General features: G+C 36.4%; 1 protein-coding gene across 2 annotated transcripts; it reads left to right on the top strand.

Moving 5' to 3' along the window:
• Positions 1–405: 405 nt before the first annotated feature.
• Positions 406–15519, top strand: LOC133648921 (iduronate 2-sulfatase-like). Of its 2 annotated transcripts, XM_062045463.1 has the most exons (13): positions 408–900; positions 1184–1320; positions 1423–1600; positions 1707–1795; positions 2570–2767; positions 5322–5492; positions 5566–5692; positions 6051–6212; positions 6472–6578; positions 9352–9468; positions 10893–11003; positions 14348–14473; positions 14556–15519. In XM_062045463.1, the coding sequence occupies exons 1-13, from the start codon at positions 777–779 to the stop codon at positions 14661–14663; spliced, it is 1755 nt and encodes a 584-aa protein (XP_061901447.1). In that variant the 5' UTR covers positions 408–776; the 3' UTR covers positions 14664–15519. The 2 variants fall into 2 exon arrangements, 1 of the variants encoding a protein (XP_061901447.1); XR_009825948.1 differs by lacking the exon at positions 14556–15519 and having other exon boundaries at positions 406–900; positions 9438–9468; positions 14348–14383.
• The last annotated feature ends 2414 nt before the right edge of the window (positions 15520–17933 follow it).

The following is a 17933-nucleotide window of genomic DNA, read 5'->3' as shown; positions in this document are numbered from 1 at the left end:
TTGAAGTGAATGACAACTGTACTGTAAACAGTCAGTGGCACTTTTATTAACCTAGTTAGTATTAACAGCACATAAAATAAACTGTTTAAGTAGTACAGAATTACATAACATAAACAAAATGGAAAAATATTATTTATACGTAAAATAAATAACATAGCTGTGCAAATAATACAAAATGTATCAAACTCAGATTTAAAAAAAAATTTAAAAAAAAATTCCAGGCAGGCACTTTGTGATTTTCCTTCCTGGTTCGATGACCCGCCCTATCTTGCCTCTGATTGGCCTTTCCCTAACCAATTGTGACTCATCATAGTAAACAACCAACCAATCATGAATGTTGTTATACGTGCACGCATGTCTTGGAAGGAGGAAAAGGAGGGGTTTATTAGCCAATGGAGGGGGAGCGGGGGAGAACAAGGAACACAACAAATAAGCGGCGTTTGGTAATTTTAACGTGAAATAAACTGTATCGATATTAAGGTATTTTCTTAATTCATATCTTGTTTAAAAATATATTGATATATCTTACAAACTCGATATCTCGCCCAGCCCTAATTAGAAGTATAAAACTATGAAAGACAGCCCTTAGATTCGAGTAGTGTTCAAGTGACTGACACCTTGTTTAGCTAATAGAATCAATGTTTATGGGCGGGGATATTTGTGGTCGGACCAATCAAAACGCAGCACTTCACATAATGAGGAAGCAATTTAACAACAACAGCAGCAATGTTTAATTGTTGTGATAAAGTTTGGAGTTGGCGTGTGAGGAATGTTTTATGTTGATTTTATTTACATGCCGCCTTAAACACAATATTTTGACGTCCTTCAACATGTGCATTACTCTTCATACATGTCTTCTCGTCGTCGTTTACGCGCTTGCTGTCATCGCCAGAAAAAAAGGTAAACTAAGTTTATATTATTCCATTATTGATATGCTATAACTATATATATTGTCAACAAAAAACTGCCCACGCTTTGATGTATTTCACTTTGAGTCACACAGGGCAAGTGTTAAATTCATTTGCAGTGATTAGTAATAATCGGATGCTTGTTATCCACTTTGCTGCTGGGCAAGTACAATATTGATGCTTGTGTATTTGTTTTTGTTAATCACTTCCTCTTTTTTTCTTTTTTTTACCGGTTTAATATATGTGTTGTACTAATTTACTGTCTTTGAATTTAGAGAGGCAAAATGTCCTTTTTATAATTGCTGACGATCTGAGACCATCCATGGGTTGCTATGGAGACACAACAGTAAAGTCACCAAACATTGACCAGCTGGCGTCCAAAAGCCATGTTTTTCTTAATGCATATGCACAGGTAAAATTGTGTTGTTAATTTAAACATGCAGGTATTGATGATATAAACAAATATATCGCCAAGGTTTTGCATGTGAATTTATTTTTCCTTCTTTTTTTGCAGCAGGCTGTATGTGCTCCTAGTCGCACCTCCATGTTAACAAGCCGCAGACCAGACACGACCAGGCTGTATGATTTCAAATCATATTGGAGAGTTCATTCTGGAAACTACACAACACTTCCACAGTACTTTAAATCGAATGGTTATGACACCATGTCTGTGGGTAAAGTCTTTCACCCTGGTGAGATTTGTAACACAATTCTGAACATAGTTGCTGCATTGTTAAGGGACAATCAACTGTGTTCTTTCTGTTGGCAACAATGGTCTTGGTGTAATTGTGTCTGCAGGCATTGCCTCGAACCACACGGATGACTACCCTTACAGCTGGTCCATTCCTGCATACCACCCTGCTTCATTCAGATTTGAAAAACAAAAGGTACAAGCAGGAAGGAACAATCGTGGAAGCACACACAAAAATCACATTATGCTTGGTGTTGTTTGATACTGACTAACTAACGAAATTACCCATCCCAAATACCAAGCGAAAGATGTTGGAGAGAGCAGCACATTGTGTACGCTGTCAACAGCATTAGTGGACCTAGCGTAATGTGTTAAAAATAAAGGGAAAAAAGCATGTTTTTAATATTGTCATCAAATAAAAAGAATAATAATATCATCAAATTGATGCAACATTTTAGACTAAACTGTCGGGTAGTGTTATAAAGCCTGTGTAGTTAAAAGGTGGATGCAAAGAAACGGGTACTCTTAAATTAAAAAAAATGGAGGAAATTGTGCCACTGATGAATTGTTGTATTTTCAGATGGAAAAATAAAAAAACATTTACTGTTACATTGATATATATATATATATATATATATATATATATATATATATATATATATATATATATATATATATATATATATATATATATATATATATATATATATATATATATATATATATATATATATATATATATATATATATATATATATCGATCGGCATAAACCACCCCACATCTCGTTCAGAATGAAATTACTTTCCGAATTAGAATCTTCAGATTGACATGTTTATATGTAGCATTTTTAGTCTGATTGGGCATTTTTATTCCCATTATTAGTGTCCATGTAAATATGGCTATTGGCTCCTTTTTGTATTTCTACAAACGCAGAAACCTGCTAAATGTGTACTCAAACTTTGTTTCCAGATGTGTAAAGGAGAGGATGGTCACCTCCATGCCAACCTGCTGTGTGCAGTGAATGTGACAGAGCAGCCTGGAGGAACACTCCCTGACATGGAGAGTGCTGATGAGGCGGTGCGGCTACTAAACACTCGGGTTGATGGCGTCCCTTTCTTCCTGGCTGTGGGCTTTCACAAACCTCACATTCCTTTCAGGATACCAGAGGTACACATGGTCTCATCTACATAATGTTGTAGGGTTTACAAAGACTCATTACTATGCTAGCTGCAGGTGTTTCTGGCGTGCTGTGCTGCATTAAGCATCATTTGTACTAGGGCTGCACGATTATGACCAAAATGAGAATAATCACAATTATTTTTATCAATATTAAAAATCACGATTATTCATAATATCAGTTAATACAGTGCTGGGGTCGGGGGGGAGGGGACTCTACGCCATCATGTAATTTTTTATTAACTAGTCAGATAAAAAGGCTAGATAAACGTTATCCATATATTTAAAGACAAATATTTGTGTTTTTATTCTTTATTAGTATTAACGTGTCTGCTATACAATGCAAAAAATTCCCAAATGCTATGTCACATGAATTGTTTTTTACGTTAATAATTAATAAACCTTCTGACATGAAAACCCCCCCACACCTAATGAAAAAAAACATGGCGTTTTGTTTTTAATATCAATTTAAAACACAAAAGCAGTTTGGCCAATGAAAATTAAGTCTACAAGCTGTGTTCTTTTACAACACCACCGTGTGGATCAGTGCAATAGTTTGGCCAACAAAAATAAATAGGAATGATACCTCTCACATTTCATACACAATCTTCATGCCTCACTGACAACTTCTAGAGTTGATGTTATTGGGAACAATGACAAAGTTAGCTATTTATTAATGGAAGAATGACTTTCCCAGTAAACAAACGGCAATACGCTCCTTACACATTGTTTTACAGATTGCCCGCTGCATGTTTCCTCTCCTCAACATTTGAGTGAAACAGCGACTCGCGACGAGCCACTGTTGTGCTTTCAAAATGAAAAGCAAAATAAAATATTTTTCTCCTCAGCGGTATACTTTTTGACTGGTAAAAACTTGTCTGTCTCCAATATTGTCCACACATGTCACCATCTAATATAGCAGTGGGGTCTTAAAAGCATGCCGAGACCTCGCGGTAGTGAAGCAAGTGAATTGAAGTAAAACGAAGCGATTGGCAGCAGCCACCCCGGGAAAAGTTAGTTAATGTTTCAGTTCGGCATTGGGATGGAGTTTTATGCTCATACACAATGGCCCCTGGCGTGGACAGGCGCATGCTTCACGGGGCTGTTCTCTGCCACCCCGGTTGTGGAAGGTCTTGATTTGAAATGCAGAGGAGCCTCCTTTTTCAATGTTAATATTGCAGACGGTCCCCCTCATATAATCATGGCAGCCAAAATCATAATAGTGATTAAAAGATTAATTGTGCAGCCCTAATTTGTGCTATTAAATTGTCCAAAAGCTGAGCAACAAATGGTGAAAAAAAAATTGTCATCTTGATTCACATCTGTTTTCTGAATTATCTGAAGGATTCTTTAGATTTTACTGAACAAGCTGAACTCAAACGCTACACTGTCGTTGGCATAGCGGCAAACCCTTTTTCCTCACTTTTCCCGTTCTCAAGCGCCTCTTGGGCCAGGCCAAGTTGGCTCTAATGCCCTGGTTCTCCTCGCTCACGAATTGACTCTTTCTTCAAGAGCTTCCTGTCTCCAGGCGAGCCTTACTGGCCAGGCCAATTGTGGCAGCCATCATTCATCAACTAGTGTGAGGAGCCATCGCATTAAATAACACCACAAAGGAATCTGACACAGCCTTAATGAGAACGTGTGATTAATTTTAATCGTAAGCAAAAAGGATCTGGGAATACGTTAAACACAGTATATATTAAAAATATTTAGAATTAAAAAAAAAACACACTGCACATTTTCATAGATAGTACAAACAAAAAGTCGTCCTTTGCCACATCGCCCTTTTGAAGATTGCAACGTCACTATATGGTTAAACATTTTTTAAAGCATAGTCCATGTATTTTTGGCCTATATTAAGTATTTTTAGACATTAGAATGGCTAAGTGAAGTAAAAAAAATTATACTTCAGTAGTATTTGCCACTAGATAAACCAAACCAATTAGAGCGTGCTATTCAGTAACATGGCTCAGCCTCAGGAAGCATTACTATATTGGAATAAACGAGTTGGAAGGTAACTGTAAGGATGCCATTACATGTATAGAGGGCTGTCATAAGGTAAACATATTTAGAAGGTCGTACCCAAGTTTTTTATGTTCTAGCACTGAAAATATTTGATTTATAATGAATAATTTTCTATTTTGCGAAAATGTTATTTACCACGGTCAGGCCTGGAACCAATTAACAGTGATAGACAAGGGTTTACTGTATTTCTTTGTTTCAGTGATATTCATTTTGTATTTCCTTCACTTGCAATGCTCTGTTCAAAAGCGCTTTACTTGAATTAAAGACATTTTATTTTATCTTCTAATTCAGTGTGAAAATCAGGAATTTAGCACAATATCTAGGACTGAATCATGTTCCTAACTAGACCTCTGTAGAAATGAACAGTTAAACAGTGTGGAAACTCTCAAAGATGCAAAAAACCCCAACACAAAACAACCTCAAATAATATATGCAGGTTTGCTACTACAATCACAAAGTTGCATGCTTTTGAGCTATGCTGTTTTTCTAAGTATAATTAAATCACATTCACATATTACAGGAGTACCTGCGTCTCTATCCTATTGAAAACATGACGCTGGCTCCTGACCCGGATGTCCCCAAGCACCTTCCACCTGTGGCCTACAACCCCTGGACAGACATTAGAAAGCGAGATGATGTCCAAAAGCTCAACATTAGCTTCCCCTATGGACCAATTCCTAAAGACTTTCAAGTATTCTGTCTTTTATACGTGATACCATTATGTCTAATTTCAAACACTAACATCATGGGTCATTGTCTTATAGCTGCGTATCCGCCAGCACTACTACGCTGCTGTGTCCTACATGGACTCCCAAGTTGGACGTCTGCTCAATGCGCTAGATAACCTGGGGCTGGCTCAGAGCACAGTAGTGGTTTTCACCTCTGACCATGGTTAGTGCTTTTGGAAATAGTTTAAGCGGTTACGGGTAGAACATGGCTGATGCATTGTTTTAGTTGGTGATTTCATAAAACTTCTCAACTCGCTTAGAAAGAATTATGTAGGTGTGTGAGCTACAGTAAACACCTCTGTGAAACATTTGTCACCAGAGGGCAGTGTTGCTGCATCAGTAATTACTACAGACTTGACTCTTTCTCAAACTAAGTTAATACAAATGTAAAGCTCACATTTAATCGTATTATTTTCAAAACATGATAAAAAATGTTGTTTTGTTCATATTTTCCAATATCTAAGCATATATGTTTTATGTATTCTCCAACAGAGATCATTTTTGTTCTTTCCCTTCTTCAGGTTGGTCACTAGGCGAGCATGGTGAATGGGCGAAATACTCAAACTTTGATGTGGCAACACGTGTTCCTCTTCTCATCTATGTCGCTGAGGGTCCTGCAGCCCTTAAAGGATCTTCCTTTCCCTTTGTTGATGTTTTTAGCCAATCACAACGCACCTTCAAGAGTACGGCCACACTCAACATTGCTCCAAACATCACCATATTTACTCAGATGCTGTATATAATAATTGTATTGTCACCACATGTACAATATACAGTGTCAGATATGTAGATTTAATGATATATTTATTATTGTATCTGGAGTAGTGATCATAATGCTGTGCCTTAATATTTTAAAGCTGATACCTTAAAGTCTTTAAATTCATTGTAGCTTTAAAAATTACCTAAGAATTATTGAAACTGTTCTTTACATGTCATTTCCAGATTATAACTTTGTCGGCAATATGGTGGAGCTGGTTGCTGTTTTTCCAACAGTCTCTCATCTAGCTGGCCTAAAAACACCTGTGCAGTGTCCTGATGTTTCCTTGCAGGTACAGTATTTATGATGGTGCTAAGTCATTTAGGACATTTTGGATGAACTAGTTCTACAGTGTGGTATTGTTTTGATTTTATCTGGAAAAAATTGGTTGGTGCTTAATCTGTGTACGAACCAGGACTGTAAAAAATGAAAATAGACAAATGTTGTCCAAAAACAATGCCTATTTTATTTTGATTACATTTTGTGACATGCGAGTTTAACAGAATACCTGTAATAATTTTAATTATTGCTGTGCAATTATTACATTTTTAAATCATATTAATCACACTTTTGAATCTTGATTAATCACAATTAATTACAGTTTATTGCTCACTTGCATAATTCAAATTAACTTAAAAAAGGACCCAATATATGGACACAAACAAATTACATTTTATTGTCCAAATGTCATACAGGATTATTTCCTAAATGTTTTCTTAGAATGTACGCAATTCATTTGTTCAAAACTTGCAAAATGTTTTATCTGAAGGCCGATTGGGGTCTATTTTGAATTGGAATTTTCTAGTGAGCACACCAGTCGGTCTCCTTACTCATTTTGCACTGATGTATGAATTGCCCTGTTCCCTGACCGTATAACATCCCACACCGTCGTTGCAGTTTTGATGTTAACGTTACTGGGCTTAAGGTAAAGAAGCATGTACGGTCAAAATGATTTGTGTGATTATTTTGTGTTCATACATGATCAGTGCGATCATTTTTACGATTAATCGCAGGGGTTAACTTGTAGTATTTGATAGCCCTAATTCTAATATTTAAATAATATAAATAGAATAACAAGCTAATAAATGCATGTGGAATGGACAATTTGTCATGATTATTACAACAAAACCATCAGCATTACAGAACAGTGAAGGTGCTTTTAACATTACTTTAAGTGCAGATATTCCACACAAGTTAGGCAGAAATGAATGTTATTAGATACTCATTTCAAGTGATGTTGGACCACTGTTCCGAAAGAGTTTGCTAGTTAACCCTACATGCAAGAGTTGTGTATTAATTGAGCAAAATTAAGTTACAAGACATTATTAATATCACCTTCAACCAAATTGTTAAGCGTTTCGTAAACTATCGTCTATTGTAACTGCTGCCGCAACCATATAAGTGGTAACAATTAATTTAGCACATAAATAGTTACTACCATTTACGTCGGCACTGGTGCCAATTATAGTACCGACGAGTAACAGAGATTTATCAGTGTGTCAGTGACTTGACCTCACAAATGTGATGGATAAATGCTCCCAGATTTCTATAAACACATTAAAAAATTGTCACTAGTAGTGTGATGCTCCACATGATTGACTTTTGTGCAGCCCCCGTGGAATTGATTCCCACAGTGACTGACAGTGTGAGTGTGAATGGTCGTCTGGGTCTTCTTCTATTTTCAGACATTTACTGTATGACGTTAATATTGTGTCCTACTCCTAATTAATTATTAGAAAAAATGTCCTTCATTGCTGACAAATGTATAGTGAAAACTAGGGATGTCCGATAATGGCTTTTTGCCGATATCCGATATTCCGATATTGTCCAACTCTTTAATTACAGATACCGATATCAACCGATACCGATACTGATATATACAGTTGTGGAATTAACACATTATTATGCCTAATTTGGACAACCAGGTATGGGGAAGATAAGGTCCTTTTTTTAAAAAATTAATAAAATAAAATAAGATAAATAAATTAAAAACATTTTCTTGAATAAAAAAGAAAGTAAAACAATATAAAATCAGTTACATAGAAACTAGTAATTAATGAAAATTAGTCAAATTAACTGTTAAAGGTTAGTACTATTAGTGGACCAGCAGCACGCACAATCATGTGTGGTTACGGACTGTATCCCTTGCAGACTGTATTGATATATATTGATATATAATGTAGGAACCACAATATTAATAACAGAAGGAAACAACCCTTTTGTGTGAATGAGTGTAAATGGGGGAGGGAGGTTTTTTGGGTTGGTGCACTAATTGTAAGTGTATCTTGTGTTTTTTATGTTGATTTAATAAAAAAACTAAAAATAAAAAAAACGATACCGATAATAAAAAAAACGATACCGATAATTTCCGATATTACATTTTAAAGCATTTATCGGCCGATAATATCGGCCGGCCGATATTATCGGACATCTCTAGTGAAAACATTAAGCTTGTCCGAGCTGCTCGCCTTAGCTGTAAACACACTTTTGCTCTACTTGGATTTATATTGACAATACACACTTTTGCTCTCCTTAAAGTTATAATGCCAATACACATATTCTCTAACATAAATAAATGACTAATGAATTTCGCTTTTAATCTAAGATGCACTGTGCCTTATTACAGCCATACTAATTGTGAACGCAATGCAATGTTATCAAATCTAAAAATAAACCAAATCAGTTTATAATGCTAGTCCTGTAGTGAAAATGATCCATGTGCACACAGAGAAGCTGATTGTAGAATAATTTTGATGATTTAAACAGCTGGATATGCTGCGCATCCTCACAAAGCTGCCAGATGCCTGGCATGCCACAAACGTAAAGCTGTGTGAATCCCTTTTTCCTGCTGACTGTCATTTAGTGTACTTTGGTCTCCTCCAAAAACATGCATGTTTGGTTAATTGGATAATCTAAATGGCCCATAGGTGTAAATGTGTGTGTGTGTTTGCTTTGTGTAGTTTGTTCAAAGCAATTTGTTAACAAATTGAAAACAAGATGCAAACACCACTTACACATTCCTGACATGGATGTAATTGAAGCTGACATTTCTCGTCTGTCTTCAGATAGAGCTGTGTACGGATGGACAAAGCTTTGCCCATGTCTTCCATAATGAAGAGAAAAAAAAGAATAACGAGGCCTTGTCTTTCAGCCAGTACCCACGTCCTGCTGACACACCACAGGTACCATCATTATGTTGTTTTGAACAGATTCTTCACTTAATTTATTGTACTTTCTAAGGATGGACACTCAAATTCAATCAATGTTCTCTAATTGAGGAATACAATGACAATATTGTATTTATATTTTTTCATAAAAGGCAGTGTTTTTACTATATATTTTACAAATAAATGGCATATTCAAACTAAAACAAAAAGCAAAGTGTTAAAGACTGCCCTAAATGACCTATGCAAAGGCTTAAACATCTGCTGGATCTGGTTGGTCACTGCATGACTTTGCTCTATTGCAGGCGGACTATAATGGTCGAAAAGGGAAAATGTATTATATCTGTGTCTTTTTATTTGGATCCACATTAATATTGAAATTATTCCTGTTTGGCACATGTACTGTTCCTCTACAAAGTTTCATGAAAATTGGTTGAGTTGTATTCATGTTATCCTAATCAGACAAATAATGATTAAAACATTACCTGATTGTTGTTTTGCACTTGGCGGAAGGTTAATGCTACCAAAATGAGTAATACTAGTCCACAGGATTGTGTTATGCACAGTGCACACACTGACTGTTAAGATAATTTTCCAGACTTGTATTCCCACTTTACACCTGTCTAGCATTTATTTGTTTGGGTATTTGCTACCGCAGTTCAAAGTGTTCCTGTACAGGTGGTCCCTCGGCACATCTCCCTGAGGGAACTCTCCTGAAGGAATCAATAAAGTACCATCTATCTATCTATCTATTTCTACAATGGTGATATCATTCTGAACTTGTATTTAAATTAGAGCTAAATTAGCAAATAAGTCACTGGCACTCTACACAGAACACATGAATGGCCTATGGAATAAAGTAACAAAAAGATCCAACATATTAATTTAAACCGTAATAGAAAATACAACTCTTTGCTTTTAGTCCTTTGGTTGTCTTGCACACTGGTAAGATGTGTTACAAAGAAGGGAGAGATTGGGGGAAGAAAGTCTCAATAAGATAACCAGCAAGGTTTTCCCATATTCAAGAATACCATCTTTATCCTGAACGATGGTTGTCATTTTAGTGCATCTTGGACCGAGAATGAAGCCAACGTTGATTTCTCCATTTTCTGAGCATCAAATTTCAACGTGCAGTTTTACTTTCATTTTCCTTTTCTTGTGACGCACTGCCATCAGAAGAGTATTTAACTGTACACACACTCGGCAATTAGTTTAATCGGGTACCCCTAAAGTACTGTTGACACAAAAAAGTTATTGCATCGAGTTTGTGTTAACTTAAATTTCTAATTTAATAAAATGTTTACAATTCCAACTGTGCAGCTATTGCACTTTAGCAAATACAAGCAGTAGACTCAAACTTGAAATGATCAAAATATACTCACAAATCAAGTTTGTATCAATCGATTTTTGCCTGTGTCTAATGCGTTGATATTTTTTATTAGGAGGACTCTGACCTCCCTAACCTGATGGACATAAAGGTCATGGGTTACTCTCTGCGCTCTTGGGACTACAGATTCACTCTGTGGGTAGGCTTTGACCCCAAAACATATCAGGTAAGCGCGCACTACAGACTGCAGAAAAATATTCAAGGGGGGGGCATCAAATTTTTTCGGGGGCCTCACCATCCCCAAATTTATTCCCGCATACTTGTTAAAGCTTTATTTCTGGCCTTTGTCCATCCACAAATAATTTTTACATGTAAGACAAACATTTTATATTTGTGGTTATCATAATGATAAGTCTTTAAAGTTATTTAGGCCTTTTATCGTGTTCAAAAAATTTAAGAGTTTGCCATATCTATGGTATTATTGTAAAAGGACGGTTGTAGATCCAATGTTGATGTGTTAAAACCTCTTTCTTGTTTAAGACTTTTTGATCCCACTGCTCTTTGTTCATTCACATAATTAATATTGATAAAATGTTTGGATGTATTCTTTACATCAATGTATTCTTTGTTGCCAAAAAAGGATTCAAAGTAATATTTTGACATTGACACATCTCATCTGTGTCAATATCAAAATATTATTTTGAATCACAAAGATGTCGTTTGATGTTGATTTTAGCTTTTTAAAGGGTACTGCAACGCATAAACATTACAGTATATGTACTTCATAATCATATATTTCATTCTCTTGAATGAATATATCCAAACAAGTGCATGAACAGAGATCAGTTGTTGTAGGCAGCTTCTAAACAAGAGAATAGGTTTTAGCACATCAACATCAGATCAATAACAACAGTGCTTTACAATTTCATTAATAACATAGAAATGGCCAACTTTGTAATTTTTCAGACATAATAAAGGCTTAAATAATTTCAAACACATATCCTTGCGATAACAACAACTATAAGTGTTTGTCCCACAAGCAGTTAGTAATCAGTTGTTGACAGAAGAAGCCTGAAAGCAGTATGCGCTTTCGTGGCGCGGTGGCGGGAATCCATTTTTGACACGGAATATGTATTTGGCGCAACACTGATAGCAGCAAATAATAGATTTGACTTACAGTTGTGTCGATGTCAGAATCGATGACTCGCCTGTTGATGGCATAATAGCAGTAAAAATGAAATGTCCTGTTCACTATCTCCCTGGTGTACAAATATTACATGTTTAAGCAACACACATTAGTTTTGGCTGTGACTTCCTTATCCCGCAAGGAAAAGCATCTGATTGGCTCTCGCAAATGCCTAACCCCCACCCCTCTTTCAATGTACGCCATTTAAGAGCTGCGATTATATTCCTAATTTGTTCCACACATCCACAAAACAAAATTAAATATGATTGGATTTAGTTTCTGTCAACTTCTTTACTAACATGTCAGTTACTTGTTTTATCGTCTTGGTCAACGTTCCTTTGTTTTGATTAATGATCATCTTATTTTTTTCTGCTCGGATATTAAAAAAATATAAAATAAAGAGCTTCCAGCCCAGGGTAGGCACGGCTTACTCTGTGGGCGTGCCTAGCCCGCCCAGGCCCGCCCATCACGCCAGCACTGGCTCACTGTTCAAATAGAGTGGAACATTTACGTTGCAAAGGTTATGCAGCTTTCTTGTAACTTTGAAAAGTGCGGCAATCAATTTACCCCGTGTAACATGTAAGCTATGTCCCATGGAACACACACACACACACACTCTCTCTCTCTCTCTCATTAGCTATGTTTTTTGTCAGCGAATGATAAAGTTTAGCTACCAAAGTGAGCTATCATTAAATGTATAAATAGAATGACTGGAAGTTGTTTGTAGCTTCTCGGAGACTGCTTTTGTGTACACTACGTGTGTACAAGACAGCCATGAATGCCATCAATGCCATTATCTAATCAATTTGATTAGTTATTATTGTTTGAAAAGTACCGGTTCCCCCCTTTTTTTTTAACGGGCATGACGGTGCGCCGTCGTCACGTCGTGGCATTGCTGGTTTACGAGCATAGGAGCATGTCGGCAGCGCACAATCACGGAGTACTTACCAGCAGACAAGGGAGAATGGACACATAAAGATAAAGATGAAGCTATAACACTGAAACGCCCTCTGGAAGAGGTGCTTTAAGACATGGCTAGCTAGCTAGCAGCTAACATCCATCCGGCAGCCGGCAGTGTTTTAGCGACTTCTAAATCACTAATCCTCGCCTCCATGGCTACAAATAAAGTACGTTTTTTACAAGTATCAGGAGGATACAAAAGCTCACCAGCGTCACCGCTAACAAAAGCTAGCACTCCTGAATGTAAACAAATGCCATGGGTGGATCTACACCTAACATCCACTGTAATGATACTAAGTACAATAGTGTATCTAGTTGATACTACTATGATTATATAAATATTTTTAATCGTCATAAAATCTTCATTCCTTTTTTAAAAATTCATATTATGTTTCTAAACTCATGACACATGAGGGCTTTGATTATGACCAATGTATGATCCTGTAACTACTTGATATCAGATTGATACCTATATTTGTGGTATCATCCAAAACTAATGTAAAGTATCCAAACAGAAGAATAAGTCATTATTACATTTTAACAGAAGTGTAGATAGAACATGTTAAAAGAGAAAGTAAGCAGATATTAACAGTAAATGAACAAGTGGATTAATAATACATTTTTACAGCTTTGCCTTTATAATTTTGACAAAATAATAGAATGAGAAATTACACAATATGTTACTGCATACGTCAGCAGACAAATTAGAAGCCTTTGTTTGCTTACTTACTCCTAAAAGACAAGTTGTCTCGTATGTTCACTATTTTATTTAAGGACAAAATTGTTCTTGGATTGCAATAAGAAACATGTTTCATGTACCATAAGATTTGTTGTTAAAATAAAGCCAATAGTTCAATTTTTGTGGTCCCCTTTATTTAGAAAAGTATCGAAATACATTTTGGTACCGGTGCCAAAATATTGGTATCGGGACAACCCTCTGTCAGTAGATTCCAGTCCATATGGAAGCGCTAAAAACTACAGCATGGCTGGTGGGGAAAAGACGCAGTCAAAGTGGAGGCATGTAAATAAAACCGCATCTTGAAGAGACGGTCAGCAAGCGGTTTGAAGATGGTCTGTTAAACATCATTTATGCAAAACCTTGCCAAAGAACCACCATTACATGTTATATGGACCACAAGGAAGTATTTTTAAATGTAGAAAAAAAGTATACGACCCCTTTTAATAAATGCTCATGTAATGTTTTAAGTAGCATTTTAACATAAGAAGTCTTATTATATGACTTCAGGTGCATATTTCTCCCGCCCCCCTCTAAATTCTGTCCGAACTGCATGACCTTTTGGTGTGCTCAAGTCGTGAGGTTCCACTCCATAATCAGACGACAGGAGCTTCATCTTTCTAAAAGCTGGTCATATGTCTTGTGTCGTTGCCATTTGCGACAAGCGTCAATCTCCTTTTACGTAAAGGCCAACATGTCAGACATCCATGCCGGAGAACTGTACCTGCTAGAAGATGACCCCGCTCAGGACAACAATGTCTATAACGACTCTGACGGCGGTGTGATGATGAGGAAGATGAACAGCCTGCCTCCTGTAAGTTGCATGTCGGAATCTAATTGGAACTTACTGTCCATTCATTTGGTGTCATAATTCATGAAGTTTCTTTCCTGTCCAGACTGTAAGCGTACAGACGAGGATGGAGCTGCAGCTCCTCTACCTCACAGCAGGGATGAAGACGAACGAAAGGGGGCGTGGCCATGACAAAATTAATTGCAACAGATGACTTAAGAGTGTGTACATGAAATAAAACCCAGAAAAGGGAGAGTATCCTAATACTCTCTAAAACGTTAACATTGTTTTAGCTTCAAAGATCAAATCTTGTCTTTTATTTTACAATATTTGGCAGGCAAACGCTGCTGCAACACAAAGTCAGCTTTTAACAGCCGAATTTGATGGATTGCTAATAAACAATAAATTATTATGTTAATTTTACAAGCTGCTTCCTAAGGTGACTTGTCGTCTGAACACCTATTGGGAACAAGAATGATTGAGGTTTGTAGGTGTTCCACATTGTTGTAGTTCTAAACAATGACGTGTCTAAATAATTAAGCAGTTCAGCTCAATTTGTGGGCACTGTCATGCTCAGGTGAGCATTGCTTGCGACGTGAACCGAAGATAGCAGACGACGTGCAGATAAAAGTATATTCAATGACAAAGCTAAAGCTATAGTGCAGCTGGGAAGTGTACCGGAAGCATAGGAAAGCTATGCAGGAAGAAAGTGAAACAGACCACAAGCACACTAAAAACATAAAGACTGGCATATATATCAGCCTGATTGGCAACCAGCAACAGGTGTGTCTAATGTGCCGATCAGAGACTGGTGGTGGAGGCAGGAAAAGACACAGAACACAAGAAGTTTATAACAAAAACAAAATAGCCTTGAAGGACCATGACATACAAAACTTTCCTGTAAAAGTGAAAAGTGTTTCCCCTCTGCTGCTGTATCACTGTAAACATGTTCAAGGTACTACGCATACTGGCATTTGTTCTGCAATATATGAAAGTACAACAGACATGCTGCATGTCAGACTGTCTATAATGAATTGATTTGTAAAAAATAAAATATTTTTGTACAGTGCACAGTGAAGTGTGACGTGTGTGCGTGTGTTTTCACGTGTTTTTGCTGTGATGTCCTGTCTTTTGTGCCATCCTGGTTAAAGTTTAGTTTATTTTGATCATACATACGATCTTAAATAGAATTACTTCAAAATTATGCATGCCTGAAAATGTGTAGGAAGGAGCGGATCCCATTTAAGCGCAGCCCTAAAGTAAAGTTAATAGAGTTTGTAACTAGCTTTAACAATAATATGAAGTGCAGTGTTCTGTAGATCTATCAAACCTAGGATTGCGTATACAGTATATGATATACATTATAGACATTTGGTTGATACTAGAGCTTGTAATACTGTAATGTCATCATTATAATGCATGTTGACACATTCTAGATGTGTCTTGCAGCTTTGACAGTGACAAGCAAACGACTATGTGACAATGTAGCATTCTTGCTAGCGGCCCCTCCTTTTGCCTCCAAGGTAGCAAATAAAGTTTCTTACAAGTACCATAGTCACTGGAGGACGAGAAATAGCTAAACATGCTACACTACACACTGTAGGAGTATTTAAAAAAAGCCATGCTAACTGCTAAGGTAGAGATCTTGAATTTAAACGGGCGATTCGATACAAAGTGACACTAACAATACCAATTTTAGTATCTGTGTATCATTGATAGTACACTGATTTTATCAATATTTTGTTGTGATTTATATTATTTAAAAACTTAGGAGATTCCTTGAGCGCATGACGGTTTTAAGGGCAAAAAAACAAAGGATTTAAATTAGCCAATATTTTGTTGTTTTGCACTACTCTATTGACTTTATTTTTGCTTAAAATACTGTATGTAATAATAGGGAATAAGGAAATAATTTAATTGATATTGTTACACCTTAATTCTGTGTATTTGTCTGATTTTAATTGTGATCAAAAAAATGAATCATACAATAATCTTAAACATTAGAAGTATCATCATTGATATGACCAACAATGCCTCTGTAACTACTTGGTGCTGGATCGATACCCAAATCTGTAGTATCACCCAAATATAATGTGAAGTATCCAAACAACAGAACAATAAGTGTTTATTACATTTTAACAGAGGTGTAGATTGAACCAAGTACAACATTAAGAAACCAGATATTAGCAGTAAATCAACAAGTTAATAATAGTTTCGAGAAAATAATACAACCTGCAATGTTGAAATATGTTACCACATATGACAGCAACCAAATTAGGATCCTGTGTAACCCATTTTGAAATGGTTCATTATCATTTACCAAATAAAATATTGTGACGTTTCGTTATCGCAGGAGGCTGCAATATTTATCGTGATAAGATTTAATGCCATATCGCCCATCTCTACACAGACCTACTCTTTCTTCTTTCTCTTCTGTCCAGTTCTTAAGTGACACGTGTTTATAATTGGAACCAATGGATGCTTTGCAATTGTATCATTTTCGTTAGTATAATATAAATTAAGATATATTTGTTGTCATAAACCAAATACACCCTTGAGGTTATAACTGCTGCCAAAGGTGCATCAACAAAGTATTGAGCAAAGGCTGTGAGTATTTATTATTATGTACATGGGAATTTTTTAGTGTTTTACTTTTGACAAATGTGGAAAGTTAAAAAAACAACAATAACTTTACATTGTCATAATAAGGTATTGTCTGTAGAATATTAAGGACAAAAATTACAATATTCCCTTTTGGAATAAGGCTGCAACATAACGTGGAAAAAGTGAAGCGCTGTAAATACTTTCCGGATGCACTGTATTTCAGTGGCGGGCCGTACGTTTCCCACCTAGGCCTTCAGTGATGTCCGACTTCAATGATTACCTCTCAAAATATCATCATTTATGTCACCACATGACCATTGCTGGAGAAATACTATACAGAAACACGGGTAAATATCAATGAAAACGCATCAGCAATTAAAACATATTTTATCTACTTTTGATTCTGATTCTTATGTGGTACTGTCAAAATTAAAATGTCAAAAAACATATTAAAAGTGAAAAAATTTCATATTTGAACTCACAATTAGTAGGACCTATTCGACACAGTGCAGTGGTACCCCTCGGTGTCGGCTTATTCGAGTGGAAATGGCGAGCATTTCGTCCCCAGAACTGCTGAGCTGGCTTCCGGGGTTGGCCGACGTCGTCTCACAAGATGTAGTTTCTCTTTAAATATCCTTCTTGAAAATGGCCTTGCAAATATATATCTGCCACCTAATCAACGTTTTGTTCTCCGTCTCTGCTATCTTGGTCTGGCTACGGCGCAACACTTCCTGCTTCCTGCTAAGTTGCAACTTGTGAATGGATACTCACTTTGAAATGACAAGTGAGTATCCAATCACAGTCTTGTTAACATCAGGCTACCCAGATAGTAGGGCTGTGAATCTTTGGGTGTCCCACGATTCGATTCAATATCGATTCT

This window comes from Entelurus aequoreus, linkage group LG04, assembly GCF_033978785.1.
Source record: "Entelurus aequoreus isolate RoL-2023_Sb linkage group LG04, RoL_Eaeq_v1.1, whole genome shotgun sequence".
In the NCBI taxonomy this organism is placed as follows: Eukaryota; Metazoa; Chordata; class Actinopteri; order Syngnathiformes; family Syngnathidae; genus Entelurus; species Entelurus aequoreus.
This window is presented reverse-complemented; position numbering and strand designations above follow the sequence as displayed.